The 19213-nt window shown below is 30.4% G+C and overlaps 1 protein-coding gene across 1 annotated transcript; it reads right to left on the minus strand.

Annotated features, from left to right (window-relative positions):
• Positions 1-1563: 1563 nt before the first annotated feature.
• Positions 1564-2545, minus strand: LOC131611280 (basic leucine zipper 43-like). The gene has a single exon (XM_058883350.1). It carries the CDS (start codon positions 2452-2454, stop codon positions 1864-1866), a length of 591 nt encoding a protein of 196 aa, XP_058739333.1. The 5' UTR covers positions 2455-2545; the 3' UTR covers positions 1564-1863.
• Between the last annotated feature and the right edge of the window lie 16668 nt (positions 2546-19213).

A 19213-nucleotide genomic window follows, 5' to 3' on the forward strand; every position in this document is an offset into this window, starting at 1 on the left:
TGGATTGCAAATCGTTTTACAGGTTGAGTTTGTTATTTGATCGATGATGATGTTTGTGTTGTAGGTGACTTTGAATGATGTATTCATGTTGCCTTGACTCGTTCAACTTGCAGGTTTTGAAAGAAGCTTCGATATCGATTTTGTGATTCTGCACAAATTAAGATGTTGAATGGAAGGCTGCATTTTGAAGGAGTTATGTGATCTGTTGAAGGTTTATTCTGAACTTCAGCTCCAATTTATTGCTTATTTCTTCTTTGTTTGTTTTGATTCTTCTTATTTCTCAAATCTACAAGTTTCAGGTGATGTTGTTGAAAAATAACTTTGAATTGTTGTTGATTGTTGAAGAACAACTTTGAATTGTTGTTGCGAATCGTTGTTGCAAGTTCCGTTGATGAAGATGATGTTACAACTTCTATTTGGATTTTGCGGGTTATGAAGGAAATTTGGAGATTCCTCTTTAGATTTTAGGGAGACTTGAAGATGAAGTTGTTGAAAGTTGCTAGCAAGCAAGGTATGAAGGCCTTCCTCTCCCTTTTTTTGTATCTTGTAGATAAAGTTCTAACAAGATTTTTCTATATCTATTTGAGCAAGGATTTTTATGTATGAAGATTTGTAGTGTATATGATTTTTGTGTGTGAAAATTGTGTTCACTTTCATGGCCTTTTATAGAGGAAAGTGAGGGGTCTTTTGGGAAAACTTGAGGACAAATTAAAACTTAGCTTAGGAGTTAAGTTTGCTTAGTGTCCAAATTTAAAGTACAAAATATCCACTTTAGTAGATTTTTCTTAACTCTAGTTAAGTTGGAAAGTTGAACAAGTTGATGATATAGATATTTTCACTTTTCTTTTTATCTCCTTTTTTATGAATATGTTTGAACATGATTTGGGCTTTTGGGCTCTTGAATTGCTTTTGTTGGACTTTTGTTAATTCCACTCTTTTGTTTCCTTTTCATGCGGCATGAACATCTTGAAGAGAGCATGAAGGAACTTGAACTCAAGAGTTGAAATTTGAAGATTGAAGACTTGGTGAACCCAAGAATTAAATTTTGGAAGCTTTGCATTTTTCTTGTAATTCAAATTGGGTTCCACTTTAGAACTTGTATGAACTTTGTATTTTTGAAAATGAATGGAACTTTAAATGTTGTAAACTTGAATTTTGAATGAAGTTTTTGTAATTAGTTTGGAAATTGGAACTTGTAAAAGAACTTCATTTGTAATGCTTGCAATCATGAAACTTGAATATTTTTAAGTGAATTTGAATTTGTAGATTGAATTCCTTTTGAATAGAAATGATGGAAAATCGTTGAAGTAGTGGGGAACATGAGTTTCAAGTCTTGAATATGTTCTTGTAATTTGATGGAAAACTTAAAACTAAAGTTACTTGAGCTCAAATCAGAGATATTCATGTATACTTTGCAATATTAGTTACTTTGCAATATCCAATATTCATGTATACTTTTCTAATATGAACTATTTTAGTTTTTTTTATAATTTTTTTATCAATGAACTATTTTAATTGATCCTCAACAATAATTATGATTTTTTTTTATCTTATTAGGCGCTCCATATCTTTTAGGCACTACAAAATATCACTGCCACTACAAGCCATTGGATTTGTTAAGAGACAAAATATCCCTAATCTATAGTGTAACCACAAATTAGTGCTAACTAATTAACCACAAATTTAATTGATAGCTATGAACCACTTTAAATATTTATTTCTTAGAGAAAATCATTAGAAACAAAAACTGAATAAATACTCAAAAAAACATGTTATTTCCTTTCATGCATGGCTTCACCTTATAGAACTAAAAAAAACAGAACTTCAAGATGGAAAACATGTTATTAAAACTTGTCTTCAAATTTATAATCCTAACAAATCAACAGAACTTGTGATTGTTTTGTTTGAGGAATCAGATTCAACATGAGGAGAGTTCATGCTAGGAACATCTTCAAGAGGACTCAAAGGAAGACAAGAACCATGCAACTGCATGTCACAAACCATTTGTCGAAGCTCCGAAGCTTGTTCTTTCAATTGAACATTCTCTTGAACAACTCTATCATGAGACTCCGAAAAGCTCTTCAGCTTATCAAGTAGTTGATGATTCTCATTCCTTAACCAAACCACTTGTGACCAAAGCTCATCAAGGTGTTTTTGTTTCCTCATTCGGGATCGGCGCGCTGACTCCCGGTTCGATATCATTCTTCGATGTTTTCTTTCGTTGATTAGGCCTTTGTTTTGCTCGTCCGCTTCGTCCGAGGTTGAGTTGTTGCTTATGCATGAGGATTGAGGACTGAAGTCTTGAAGAATAGGGTTTTGGTTGAAACCATAGAGATGAGAGGTTTGGAGTGTGTTTTGGAAGATGGTGTAGTTGCATGATGATGGATAAGGGGATGGATTGGAATTTGGGAGTAAATAATTGAGTTGTTGTGTGTTAAATTCTTTTGTTTGCATGGTGGAGGAATGAATAAAAGATTGTGTTAGGATTTGGATAAAAATTGTTGGAGAGTGTAGAATATGATTGGATTTGGAGATGGAGGGAATATGAGTGGGACTAGTTGGTATATATAGGGAGGGAAAATGGTGAAATGACCTCATTTAACTAATGTAAGGATAGGAACAAGATATCTCAATGTAGATACATCATTTTTTATTTTATTTTGGGTTGTTAATATTAATTTCAATATATCATTAACACTCTATTTTTAGGGTTAAAATTATCACCATTTATTAAAAAAAAAAAAGAAATTCAATATTCTATTTAAAGAGAAAAAATCATGAACAAATTTTAAAAAGTAAAAAAGAATTGAATGATGATAACTATTCAATGTAATGTCTAACTTCATCCTTTCTTTTGGAATGGAGCTATCAAAACTACAATTTTGGCATTTCAATATAAAAAAAGTTGAATTACTTTAATTTACATAAAAGAAATAGCTTTTAAGTCAAAAACTTCTTTTAATCCTTTTAAGAAAAAGTTTTTAAAGTTAAATAGACTAATCAAACAAGCAATTTAAACATAGCTTTATTCATGTACATTTACATATATAACATACATATATTATTCATATCATTTGTTATGTAGGTTATGAGGTTGATTGAACAAACTATATATATATATGTATGAATAACATGTTACACATACATACATGGATTATGGATAATCACATCCACAACATAAGTGACACAACGTGTGGAAGAGGCAACTTGGTTTAGTGGATAATAATCATTTTTGGACAAAAAAAATATGCTTACATCATATAATTAAACTTAGACAAAGGCATATCATATCATGGGGAGTATAATAATTCAATTGGAAGACTGTTTAAGCAAAAGTAGGTGCTGAGAAGTCAATTTGTTATTTATGTGGAAGTGCGTAATGTGCTATTTTTGAGTTGATTCTCTTTTAGATAATGGACATGTTTGATTAAATGACATAAGAAATTTGGATTTTAAAAAAGGTCATGCTAACGAGTGCCCCAGGGGCACTCTTTAAGCATTCTAAATAAAGAAAATATTTTTTCAAAAGTTCACCATTTCAATTTTCGATGCATTAATTACGCATATTTCCAAGAAAAACTTACTTTTTAAAGCTATTAAAGAGTGCCCCTGAGCACTTGTTAGCATTTCCCTTTAAAAAAATATACATTGGAAATGACATGATACTAGTATCTCTTAATTATAATTTTTCTAAAATAAAACTTTTATGTATATATATATATATATATATATATATATATATATATATATATATATATATATATATATATATAAAGTGTGCCACTCACATACGTACACGTAGACCTGCATTTATAGACACTGTACACGAGTACATCTCTCTTTATATTAAAATTGTTGATCTACTTTCATAAGCTATCCGTGCTCCATGTTAAGCAACCCGGAGATGGTCGCAACCATCTCTTGAATATAATTGATTCTGAGTCATATTAGAGTATAATTCATATTATGCCCAGGCGCGCCGTATTTTATTTTTTATAATAATAAAAACAACATATTTCTTCCGTTTTTAAGAAAACCGAGTGGAAACACAAATCAAGACACGCTTCAAATCCCAATTTTTGCAGTTAATGTTTTTATTTGTTTATAAGTGTAAACTAAATGAACTAATTCTTCGTTTTTTTGATATAACTGAGGAATCAAATAATCAGATTTCACTATAAAAGCACTCTTCAGACAGATTCTAACCCAATCCTTTCTTATATGAAGCCGCCCAAAACTCGCATGCATCATTCTTTGGGATTGATTGCAAGACAGAAAAAATCTTCAATGTTCTTCCATGTAGAACAAAACATTTCTTATGCCCTTGCAATATATCTCACATAATGGTGTTGATATTGTTGTTGTTGTATTTTTGCTCATTTGATAGATTGCAAGTGCGGAAAATTAATCTAGCTTCAAAGATTTACTGTACATTTCCTCTCTTCAAACAAATAAAGACTACTAAAAATGGTGAATTTGAATGCAAAGTTCTGACATTCAAGCATCATTCTTTTAGAAGTTGGAATTTAAATAGAGAAGGGAGCTTCAACTTACACAAAGAAGGGAGCTTAACCTTTGAAAAGATTTGGTGTAAAAAATGTAATATTAAATGTAATATTTTAAAAAAAATTATTCACCTTGACTTTAATCCAAAACCGAGGTGATAGTTTAAAGGAGATGATAATTTACCTCTGTTTTATAGTTAAACTGAGGGGTACGATAATCATATTTTACTATAAAAACACACGTTAATCAGATTTTACCCTAATCCTTAATAATATGAAGCTGCCTTAAAGAGATGAAATATTTACCACCGCTACAACATATCTCTGGGATACATTGCTAGTGCAGAAAATAAAAATTCTCATTGGCCTTGGAAAAAAATCTCTAGCATCTTAAATGGAACCTGTAGCATCTAAATCTTGATATCATCAAAGATTTGTTGCATACAATGTATTTTTAGTATTCTGTGAAAACAATGTAATTAAAAAAAATAAAATGCACATTCACCTCGGTGATTTGTCATGACCGAGGTGATAGTCAGGTGTTTTTTTTCTATACTATATACACCGGCCTTAATAAATCTTTGTCGTTCATTTAATGATTATCAACGCTCAAGACGAGGCAATTAGTGATCCATGTGAAATCTTAGTGACATCCGTTATAAAAGCATACTGAATATTAAAGTTGTAGCCTAAATGAAACATATAAAGCGCTTGAAACCTAAGGACGCTTGGAAAAGTTCTTTATGATGGATTGCAAGAGCAAAAAAATTTCTGGGTTCAAGGTTTATTTTCTTAAATATTTATTCAAACCGAAAATGATTTGATTTTTGATATTAATTATCTTACCCTTTTTCCATTAGAAATAATTGCAAGTAAGATCCAACAAAAGATCTTCCCCAAGATTCAATAATTCGAATATTTAAAGTCTAAATCTTGAGGGAATTTGATTTTTTATCTAAATCCCCAGGGAATTTAATTTTTTATCTTGAACACTAGGGAATTTGATTTTTTTAATCTAAATCCTTAGAGAATTTGATCTCTATCTTGAACTCTAAGGAATTTGACTTTTATTTTAATTTTAATATTTTGTGTAAACAATGTAATATTGGGTAAACAATGTAATATTCTGGGTAAAAAACGTAAGAACTTTAAAATAAATAAATTATAATCATATTCCCCTGTTTTTTAAATAAATTGAGATAAAAGATACGCTAGTTTTGAAAATAATAAAAGTCCAGTTGGTGAGGTTCGAACCATGTGCATATATCTATATCCCTCAATTTTTTTAATCACTGAGATGTTAAGTGGAAACCTTTGATGACGTTGTTCGTTACCTCGCTACTTTAGCCGAGGTAAAAAAAATTTTGCGTCCGAGGTTAAAAGCGTTATTTATTGTAGTGATCAAAGGATATACATAATTCAAAGATTCATTATTACTGAAGTACACGGTCATGGTTAAGGAGAAGCTTAGTTTGTTCAAATCATATGAGGTCATATATGTGCTAAGAGAGTACAACACAAGAAAAAAGTCTTATCAAAGCTGGAAGGCACGGGACTGGATAACATCAATTATTCTTTAATCCATAAGACACTCGATAGATCCAGCCTCTCCACTCCAATCTTTGTGGCCGCTCTGACAATAAGAACGTCAAAACTGTCATGGATCACATCCATCATGATCTACGTTGAGCATAAGGTCCTATCAACAAATCTGTTGAGGTCGATCTCGTTAAAAGAAGATAATGCTCATATTAAATTATAGGGTGTAAGCTATATAGGATAGGTCTTTTATCCTCATTATAAAATTTGTAGAGCATGGAGAAGTTGTATACACCCTCGTAGAAGTCCACAAAGATATATCCTAACAACATCTCGAAGGACGAGTATTGCCCCAAAAACACCTCAGAGAAGGATACCACTGACCTTCCACGGTCCAAGATACCAAAGAATATATGAAGTGTTAATTGTTCTAGAAGCATGGAAACACTCACACATCCTCTTTCGCGAACTCAAATATTTAACTTCTCCATGGTTGTTATCTTAGTGGAGCATTTGTATATTTGGACCATTCCTACTTTTCCTAGGGTAGTTGAAATTCCTTATAGTTGTTGTGAATTACTTTACTAAGTAGATTGAGGCTGGAGACTTGGCAAAGATCACAACCATTAACATTCAAAAGTTATTTAAGAAAAAGTATACTACTAACATTGTATGAGATTGCATAGTTCGTGAGCATATGTTGAAGCGGTATAGCGGCAAGCAACAAAAGATTTGGAAATATTTATCCGGGAATTTATCGTGTCCACAGAGATTAGTGCTACTGAACTGCCGTTCGACGGATTCTTAGTTATGAGTTTGGTTTTGAATGAATTTAAATATGAAATGGAAAAGTAAATATCAACACAAAAAGAATACATTCTTCAAATAGAATAAACTATCAAGTATTGCATATAATCTACTCTTCACAAACTTAAACTTATCGACCAGTTGCACTCAGTCTACTATACTCCTTAAACCATTCACGTGTTGCCCGTTGTCGGCATTCGTGTCCAAACACCTCCACGAGTTCTATTGTATGCTTAGTTGACGATTTCTCCACCAATCAAACATACGGTAGCTTACCGTGTTAAATTAAAATATTGCTCGATCGACGATCTCTCCACCAATTAAACAACCTGGTAGCATTACGAACCAACACAAAGTGAACATTAACTCTTCATCTATCTCTACAATCAAGAAGCTAATGATTATCTCTCCTAATCAAGATTTGTGAGGTCTATCTCTACAACAACACAAACCCCTAACATCAAGATGCAAAACAACCCACCAAACATAACCCAAACATCAAGATGTAAAAAATCAAGAAAAACAACAAGTTTATATTGTAAAGCAACTTTATACAACGCCATGGGCGACAAATATACATGAGATCAAAGTATATATAACAAAACCCACAAATGAAACCACAAAGAGAAGAAAAGAAGAAAAACCCAAAAATCTCACGGTTTGTCGGCTCCGATTGATGAAGGATTCAACCCCGGATCATCCATTTGACAGCTCCAATGTGTTTTCTAGCATCTTTCCACTAAAAAACGGTTGTGATGACTTTGGGAACAAATACCCCAAAGCATAACCCTAAAAAATGTGATTTTTCCCTATTTAATGACTTTCCAAACCGCCCAGACCGCGCTTAGTGCGCAAATCCGCGCTTAGCCCGCTCAACAGAAAATTGAAATCTTATTTTGGCCATATCTTGAGAACCGTAACTCCGATTTACGCCCGGTTCGAAGCGTTGGAAAGCTTATTTCATGCTCTATCTAACAATGACAACATATCAACCAAATTGGTGATTTATTATTATTTGGTTTTGAGCTTTATTCGCCGAATGAATTGATTCCGCCGCTCAAAATCGCGCGTTTGAAGCCGTGTCTTCGCCACGTTATTGCTCATGCTCCAAATACGCCTCAATACCTACAAAATGAATAGAAAACTATCAAAAAGTATAAAAGTATATGAAGATACATCTATTCACAAAGTATACGTATTTATACACAAAACGGGGTATTATTCGAACGGTATTAACAAAAAGTATCGATAAGTGCCACTATTTACAAACACAAAATAACTACATTTTGACACTTAACAACTCTCCCCAAGTTGAATTTGTTTGTCCTCAAACAAGGCCAAACACTCAAATCTCAAAAGTTAAAATCAAAGAATCAAGAATCAACAAGATTAGGAAAAACGAAACAATTGTACGGTTCAAACAAAAACGTACCAACAAAGTAAATACTTACCACAATCCTACAATGACAGCATGAAAAAGAAACGAATCCTAAGTACAAAAATCATACAAAACATTCTAAAATAAAACAAGCTCAATCACAAATCACGCCTAGCAAAAATTCATCGGTAGATGAAAAACACCGAAAGGTGAGGATTTTGACACACACCCGACAAACTTGCAAACAATAGACAAAATTATGTGTTCATCCAAAAATAGTATCGAAAACGCAACGGCACGAATCACAAGGGCTTTAAAGGTTGTAATGTGGCTTGGTTAACAAACAAGTGATAAGTCCTAAAGCTAATCGAAACAAAAACTTGCCTAAACCTAAGGGAGTAATTACTTCCACAAAGTTTCAAACAATATAATTTCAATCAAACTTCTTCTTCCTCACATGTTTCACACCAAACACAATACTTATTAACACAAATCTTATTCCAAACTCTTTTTGTTCTTTTCTTTTTCCAATTTTTTTTCTTTTTTCTTTCTTTTTCTTTTCTTTCTTTTTCACAATTTTTTTTTCTTTTTTTCTTTTTTTTCTTTTCACAACCTCACACCAACCACAATATAAGTAAGCAAACATCCTCTCCCCAACTTGAATACAACTATCATCATAATAAGAATACTCCCTACTTTCTAAGGCAAGGTAAAAATTCAAACTATAAATCATAGTTGATGGTTCAAGAAAACAAAGAATCAACATCCATCAAAAAGGTGAACTATGTCTCAAGTTCAAAAACAAAATGGACAATGACAAAAAGGCTCAAAGGGGTTACGAATGGTCACACACTCACAAGGTGAATTGACATTTGGCTATGGTAGTTGTGCTCAAAATCAAACAAGTGCCTTGATAACTTTCGTGCAGTCACAAAATCAATACAAATGACAGATTAAACATAATAATATCTAGTAAAACAAGAAATTTCGGTCACTCGCATATATAAACAATGGAAAGCCACCTCACATTTATGGTAAAAATGGAAAACTAATTGTGATTCAAGTCATGAGCAAGTTATGCAAAAAGAATGAATAATATGAAAATTGTACAAATGAAAAGTCTCATAAACATGCTATGCTATAGAAAGCGATAAACGAGTACCTTGCTATGTACAAATTCGAACAATCATTACCGCACAATTGGCATGTTGAATCAATCAAAATTGGAGAATTACCAAATGCGATTCCAAGTAATCGGGCCAAATTTGAGTCTAAACAACAACAAAAGAATTAAAACATATTATTAATAATTACTACTCTATAAGGCCTTGGTGGAAGTGGAAAAAGGCGAGCCGAGTGAACCATTAAAAAGAGTTCACTGGACAAAACTCCCAGGCCGCGCTAAGCGCGGTGAGCACGCTAAGCGCGCTATACCAGAATAACCAGAAAACCAGAATTTCCAATGCAGCCTCCACATACCACCTACACTACTCATTTACAGAAAAACAGAAAAATAAAAGCGTTGGGGTGCCTCCCAACAAGCGCTTGTTTTACGTCGTTAGCTCGACGCCTTTTATCGTCTCGCGAATGGCAAGTGACTTCCTCGCAACACGTCAATGCTTTCGCCTCAAACGCAACATAAAGAAAGCGACCTGACCAAACACTTAACAAACGAATCAAAAGCAAAAGTATATACAAGTATGTGTAAAAACACAAATATACATAAAACACAATATTTACAAAATCCTTAATTGGCTAAACAAATTGAAAAGTGAAGATTTAGAATTTACGAACTATCCGAGTTCAATTTGTTTAGCCAACTTCACCTTGCTAAATAGCAAAAGTAAAGAGGAACAAAATCAAACACACAAACATGTATAAGTATGAAAATATAAACATGTATCAATATAAGAAAATATACAAGTATGAGAATATGCACAAAATATACGATATTCACAAAACTCAAAAACAAAGAAACTATCGCAATGCGAATTCAATAAAAACACTAATCCCCGGCAACGGCGCCATTTTGTTGAAGCGGTATAGCGGCAAGCAACAAAAGATTTGGAAATATTTATCCGGGATAGGTCTTTTATCCTCATTATAAAATTTGTAGAGCATGGAGAAGTTGTATACACCCTCGTAGAAGTCCACAAAGATATATCCTAACAACATCTCGAAGGACGAGTATTGCCCCAAAAACACCTCAGAGAAGGATACCACTGACCTTCCACGGTCCAAGATACCAAAGAATATATGAAGTGTTAATTGTTCTAGAAGCATGGAAACACTCACACATCCTCTTTCGCGAACTCAAATATTTAACTTCTCCATGGTTGTTATCTTAGTGGAGCATTTGTATATTTGGACCATTCCTACTTTTCCTAGGGTAGTTGAAATTCCTTATAGTTGTTGTGAATTACTTTACTAAGTAGATTGAGGCTGGAGACTTGGCAAAGATCACAACCATTAACATTCAAAAGTTATTTAAGAAAAAGTATACTACTAACATTGTATGAGATTGCATAGTTCATGAGCATATGTTGAAGCGGTATAGCGGCAAGCAACAAAAGATTTGGAAATATTTATCCGGGAATTTATCGTGTCCACAGAGATTAGTGCTACTGAACTGCCGTTCGACGGATTCTTAGTTATGAGTTTGGTTTTGAATGAATTTAAATATGAAATGGAAAAGTAAATATCAACACAAAAAGAATACATTCTTCAAATAGAATAAACTATCAAGTATTGCATATAATCTACTCTTCACAAACTTAAACTTATCGACCAGTTGCACTCAGTCTACTATACTCCTTAAACCATTCACGTGTTGCCCGTTGTCGGCATTCGTGTCCAAACACCTCCACGAGTTCTATTGTATGCTTAGTTGACGATTTCTCCACCAATCAAACATACGGTAGCTTACCGTGTTAAATTAAAATATTGCTCGATCGACGATCTCTCCACCAATCAAACAACCCGGTAGCATTACGAACCAACACAAAGTGAACATTAACTCTTCATCTATCTCTACAATCAAGAAGCTAATGATTATCTCTCCTAATCAAGATTTGTGAGGTCTATCTCTACAACAACACAAACCCCTAACATCAAGATGCAAAACAACCCACCAAACATAACCCAAACATCAAGATGTAAAAAATCAAGAAAAACAACAAGTTTATATTGTAAAGCAACTTTATACAACGCCATGGGCGACAAATATACATGAGATCAAAGTATATATATACAAAACCCACAAATGAAACCACAAAGAGTAGAAAAGAAGAAAAACCCAAAAATATCACGGTTTGTCGGCTCCGATTGATGAAGGATTCATCCCCGGATCATCCATTTGACAGCTCCAATGTGTTTTCTAGCATCTTTCCACTCAAAAATGGTTGTGATGACTTTGGGAACAAATACCCCAAAGCATAACCCTAAAAAATGTGATTTTTCCCTATTTAATGACTTTCCAAACCGCCCAGACCGCACTTAGTGCGCAAATCCGCGCTTAGCCCGCTCAACAGAAAATTGAAATCTTATTTTGGCCATATCTTGAGAACCGTAACTCCGAATGGAACCTAGTTCAAATATAATAATTTGAAAAAACTCTTCTAGGACCTGGGATTTATAGACCACTTCACATAGGATTTGGTGAGCATAACTGAAGAATGACACATCCCCTTTATGGCGAGGAAACTCAAAAATGCTTTGGGAAGAGTTGAAATTCCTAGATTAAAAAAAAAGATGTTTTGTCACCCTCGTTGATGCCTCCGTCACTCACATGTTACTTTTCTTGACTGGAACTTCCTTTATGTTTTTTCTAAACATGCCCCTCAATAACATATTATTTTCCCTTCCTCTTAAAGACATTATCACTTTGAGCCTTTGAAGAAGTTCCCTGATCATATTAGAGAACCACCTTGGCCTTTACGGCCTTTGCAGGAACCCATTTCTCAGTGGTTGCCACATTGTCCTTGATTACGTATTTTTCTCTATGGAATATTATTCTTCCTCCAATGTTACATTTTCCTCCATGATGATGTTTTTCTCTACGAGGGTCGTTAATCTCCATGACATCTTTAACAATGATATCAAAGGATGATACCAAAACAACATTAGGGGAACAAATGACCTTTCTTTTCTTTTTCATGACCATTTTCCTCGTCGAGCCTCTTATCTTAATGCAGTGGTCTTGATCCCTTGTTTTTTTGTGGTCGGGTCTTTTAGGGTTTTCGTTTTCCCTTTGTTACTTTCATTATTATTTATGTTGATGTTTGTGGTGTTGATTGCTAGGGTTGTTAGGTATCTCTCATGTTCCTTGTATGTTCGTCTGTTTATATTGCGGAGCCTTTACTACTTTAATATATATATATATATATATATATATATATATATATATATATATATATATATATATATATATATATATATATATATATATATATATATATATATATATATATAATATGAGAATAACATTTTTATGTGAGAACATGATAATGAATCTGAACCATTAGATTTTAAAATAAATGGTGGAGATTATGTTTCATTCTTTTTTTCTCCCTCCTCCATTATTAAAATAAATGATGGAGGAAAGAGAAAAAAATGACAAATTATCTTCACCATTTATTTTAAAATCTAATGGTTCAGATTCATTATCATGTTCTCACATAAAAAATGTCATTTTCATATAATACGTTATATATATATATATATATATATATATATATATATATATATATATATATATATATATATATATATATATATATATATATATATATATATATATATATATATATATATATATATATATATATATGAGAATGAGTAAGTTATATGAGAATATGAGAATCTAATAACAACTATAGAATTTATATTTAATGATTGAGATTAAAATATATAGTATTATTTTTCAAAATATATATGTAAATTTAAAAATTTTTAAAAAAAGAGATGGATAAAAATCAAGAGTGTTTATAACTTTTGAATTTTATTTTATTTTTCTTTTCATGTCGATTCTATTGGTTGACAAATTAGTTTTTGAAGTTATGTTGTTAGGAAATTCAAATGGAAGTAGTTGTTTTTAAGAACTAGAAATAAAGAAAAGTTTATGATTTGATGACTCAAAATCCACTCAAACTCATAAATGAAGGGACATCCAAAAACAATATATAATACATGTAACTAGAAGCCAAAACTTAATATAATCAGCAGCCACTTATGTTAATTTTTTAAATATGGTTAGGTAGTAATCAATAATCATGTACACTATTTTAGTAATGACAGCTTCAATAGTAATCTCAAAAATAGAATAAACAAAAAATCATTTGCTATTTATTCCCCACGCCTATTATGTGGCAGGAATTAATTGTTAATTCATATGTATGTTGTGTTGTGTTCATTGTACATAGCTAGCTGTTAAAAGTAAAAAGTAGTCGTTAACTTGCACAAGGTAACTTATATGTGCATAGTGTAAACCATTCATGAAAAGTATAATAACAACTTGCATTATGTTATTGACATATTAAGATTATTATTCCAAACCAGATGTATTAATCTTTTATTAATTTTAAAATTATTTGCACCATAATTATTTTGAACCTTAATGATATACATGAAAGTGAAAAGATATTACAGCCCTAATGGAGAATAAAAAGATTAGCAAAATTTTATGCTGTTGACAAGTTGTTCAATGTATCCAATCAGAAAGAGGCCCACAATGGCGGCTAATGTTAGTTTAACAAAAACTTCAATTTGGTTAGTAAAATAGCACAATTTTGAAAATATAATAAATAATTTATAAATTATTCCCTATCCATCAAGTAATTAGCCCCTCTTATACTAATAAAATATAATAAAATATAAAAGGGCATATATAAATTAATAGATTGACAGTATTTATTTAAATACTGTTTATTTAATTCATGGAATCCAATAAGAGATATATATGGTGATAATTTAGAGATCATATTGAAAGTTTATTCATAAGAGGGTCAGATTGATGTGTATAAGGTATATCTTTATGTACGGTGCATAAGTCTCGTACGAGTAATATTTAAATTATTTTGAGTAACATTTTAGTTAGAAACGAGTAATAATATCATAATCAATGAATAATATATGCATTATTTATACACACCTATTAATTATGAGTAGTTATTAATTGTGAGTAATGAGTACACTATTTTGAGTAATATCGAATTTTAACTATTTTGAGTAATATATTCATTGTTCTGAGTAATATTTATACTATTTTGAGTAATCTGTATATTATTTTGAGTAATAAATGTAACACTTTGAGTAATATAAACAATATTTGAGTATTTATACATCATGCATAAGGATATAACTTATGTACATCAACACATCCCAGCAAAAGATACATTCCTACCTTAACAATATCATTAATTTTTTAATTTTTTATTAATTATCATCATCCCATATATATATATATATATATATATATATATATATATATATATATATATATATATATATATATATATATATATATATATATATATATATATATATATATATATATATATGGACGTATTAAATGAAAATTTTGATTGTCATGAGAACTGAGAACTTTTAGTAACAACAATACGATTTAAAATCAATGTTCATTTATGCATTTATGTGATATGTATTTAAACCAAAAACTATATATATATATATATATATATATATATATATATATATATATATATATATATATATATATATATATATATATATATATATATATATATATATATATATATATATATATATATATATATATTAATTACACTAAGAGTTACACTTGTTCAATAACTTCATTTCGAATAAATATTTTTTTAAATCAACCGTTGGATTGAAACATACTATCCTATAGATCATACTTGTAAAGTTTAATATTAATTTATAATAATTTACTATGTCATTGAATTACATCAAAATTACCGTTATATGAAAACTCATTTTGACATTAATCTTAGGATATTTTAGTGGTATAGTAAAACATTATAACTTAAACTCAAACTTTATATATATATATATATATATATATATATATATATATATATATATATATATATATATATATATATATAACTTACTCCACATCTTGAAAATTAATTTTTCTCAATCTAATGGTTACAAATAATAAGGAATAGTTTTCTCTCTCCACAATTAATTACTTCTTATTTTCAACCATTAGATTGAAAAGAATTAATGGTGAAGATGTGAAGTAAGTTTTAATAACTTACTCAGTAAGAATATCTCTTCTCATTTTTATGTGAGATCATGAGAATGAATCTGAACCATTAGATATTAAAATAAATTATGGAAATTATGTGTCATTCTTTTTTTCTCTCTCCTACATTATTAAAATAAAGAGTTAATACGTATTTTCACCCTTGCCATATGAGGTTGGTTTGAAAAATCCCCCTCTCAAAAAAAAAAGTTGCAAGAATTCCCCTAACAATTGAAGATTCTCTCGTTTTAAACCTTGTAACATTTTTATTTTTAAAACCAACCTTGCCACTCGGAGGACTCTATCATTTTGAACCCTGTAAATTATTATTTTTTTAGTAAAACCAACCTTGTCCGTAATATTCCAGAGGGTTTAAAATGTCATGATTTATAAGATTATAGGGTTTAAAATGACTGAATCTTCAAATGGCAAAGTTGGTTTTAAAAACAAAATTTTTACAAGGTTTAAAACGAGAGAATCTTCAGATGTTAGGGGAATTCTTGCAACTTTTTTTTGGCAAGGGGTTTTTCAAACCAACCCCATATGGCAGGGGTGAAAATAGGTATTAAGCCTAAAATAAATGATAGAGGGGAGAGAAAAAATGAATGACACTTAATCTCCATCATTTATTTTAAAATCTTGGCTTAATTGCAACTTTGGTCCCCCTATTTAGTCATTTTCTTGATTTTGATCCCCCTACTTTAAAAACCACTATTTTAGTCCCTTTTTAAAGTTTTCTCTTCAATTTTGGTCCCCCTTCAAATTTGGAGGTATTTTTTAATGAGGTGGCGTTATTTTTGCTTATGTGTCAATGCCATGTCATTTTATTTTAAATTTTTTAATTCGTTATTTTATATTCTTAAAATTTTGTTGTTAATAATCAAATTATTTTAGTTATTATATTTTATACATATTTATTTATTTAGAAATTAAATATTACATATTCTAAAATATTTGTTTGGGCTTAAACTCCAGTTTTTGTATATGTGCAGCCCAATCTCTAACATTACAACATCTCAAATGTAAAAGTATATTATAAACACTAGTTTTTAGACTTAAAAATTCGATGTGGGACTTAAAGAATCAGGAAGAGTTGCAACAGATGAAGTGTCTCAATAGCCAAATCTCTAACATTACAACAAATCAAGTGTAAAAATATATTATAAATAGGAAGAGTTGCAATTAAGCCTAATATCTTTAGAGTTGCATCATGAACATTTTATCACTTCCTAGTTTTTGAATGTGAGCATGAACCGAAATTCTTTACACTGATCTTGTTTTAAATTTGTCTTTTGCCTTTTAATAGAGGCTTTAGTTTTTTTTAATATTATAATAGTAGAAATAAATGATATAAGGCATACTGACATCCTATTTTTTTCTCTGCATTTTGAATATTATGTTGAATAGTAAGCTGTTATACACTCTGCAGGTTCCAGGAAGCTTGTTTGTCTTAACAAGATCTGATAGTCATTCTTTTGATGCTTCTCAAATTAACATGTCACATGTCATACACCATTTATCTTTTGGATGTCTCATAATTTAGTATTTTGCATACAAGTCTCATAATTTAGTAATTTTCTTTGATTGAGCATGTCACTTTTTACGGTTGGCAGCAGGAATATTTTTTGTTAATAGCAGATTTTATTGACCTGCATCTACAAGAGCGAGATGTAATAGATAGCATCAATATACAGGGCCAGAGATGTAATGGATACCACATTCCAATGTTAATTAGTGTTGTTGGAGAACACTTCTTTAAGTCCCACATCGAATTTTTAAATCTAAAAGTTAGTGTTTATAATATACTTTTACACTTGAATTGTTGTGTTGTTGGAGATTGGGCTGCACTTGTATAAAAGTTGAAATTTAGGCCCAAATACATATATTTTAAAATATGTAATATTTAATTTCTAAATACATAAATAAATATGTATAATATAAAATAACTAAAAAATTTTAATCATTAAAAAGAAAATAAAATGATAAATTAAAAAAATTAATTTCTAAATAAATAAATAAATATGTATAATATCAAATAACTAAAAATACTTAATCATTAAAAAGAAAATAAAATAACTAAAAATATTTAATCATTAAAAAGAAAATAAAATAATAAATTAAAAAATTATATTAAAATGACATGGCATTGACACATCAGCAAAAATAACGCCACCTCATTAAAAAATACCTCCAAATTTGAAGGGGGACCAAAATTGAAGAGAAAACTTTAAAAAGGTACTAAAATAGTGGTTTTTAAAGTAGGGGGATCAAAATCAAGAAAATGACTAAATAGGGGGACCAAAGTTGCAATTAAGCCTAAAATCTTCAAATATATATATATATATATATATATATATATATATATATATATATATATATATATATATATATATATATATATATATATATATATATATATATATATATATATATATATATATTACAACAAAAATCTATATAGAATTAAAAAAACAATGAACACGAACGATATTTATTATTGAAGTTTGGAAAATAGTGCAATATCTTTGTGACTTTAGAGAAGCAATAGTTCCTTTTTATTGCACTAATAATTAGAGTTTTATTATTACAAGCAATTTATAATATACTATGATCTAGCTTACAATAATACCCATGAACCATATCGTAGTACTATCGCCCTTGCACCCTTTAATTACATATCCACAACAAACAACTGGGCATAAGATACGTTTCGAGTTTTCACTTTAAATTATTGTGTTCCTATTTGTCTTTATATGAGTCATGCTTAATAATCTCCATTTTTTAGACTATCAAACTTCTATAAAGACTAATCACATTTCGGCAACTAGGGAGGTTCTCTTCCAAATTAACATTGAAAAACATTTAATAAGTCTAAGCAATGTTTGAACTTGTCATTGATGACTAACTTTGTCAACATATTAGTCGCATTCTCTGAAGTATGAATCTTCCAAATAATATATATTAATGACTAACTTTGTCATTAATATGCTTTGTTCCGACATGATATATCTGATTGTTTGAAAAATAAATAGCTCTTTGACTATCACAATGTAATTGAACTCCACCTTGCTCAACACATAATTCTCTCACCAATCCTATAAAGCATAAGGCTTCTTTGGAAACTCTGGCTGCCGTCATGTGCCCTGATTTAGTTGTTTAGATGACCACAATAAATTGAACCGATGACTTCCAACAAGTAGGTCCTCATGAAAAAGTAAAGAAACACCGTATTATAGATTTTTTATCATCCATATCACCAACATACTATGAGTCATCATACCCTACACAAGAAGGATCACCTTGTTTACTGCTAAACATGATACCATGACTCGTTCTACCCTTTAAGTACATGAAAATCCACTTGACTGCTTCCCAATGATGCCTTCCTGATTCAGACATAAACTTACAACTTGTGTCAAATCAGGTCTAAAGCAAACCATAACATACAATAAACAACCAACAACATTACTATAAGGAACCTTTGATATATACTCAACTTCTGCATTTATCTTTGGACATTGATCCATAAAGAGCATAAAATGATTTATCAATGGAGTACTCACATCATTCGAATTACTCATGTCAAACATGTCTATCACCTTTTCAACATGGCTTTTCTGAGAAAGCCATAATTTTTTAACACTCTTGTCCCTGTGAATTTCCATACCAAGAATCTTCTTAGTAGCACCTACGTCTTTCAAGTCAAACTCCTTTCCCAACAAGAATTTCAGTTCA

This window comes from Vicia villosa, linkage group LG6 (genome assembly GCF_029867415.1).
Source record: "Vicia villosa cultivar HV-30 ecotype Madison, WI linkage group LG6, Vvil1.0, whole genome shotgun sequence".
Taxonomy (NCBI): Eukaryota; Viridiplantae; Streptophyta; class Magnoliopsida; order Fabales; family Fabaceae; genus Vicia; species Vicia villosa.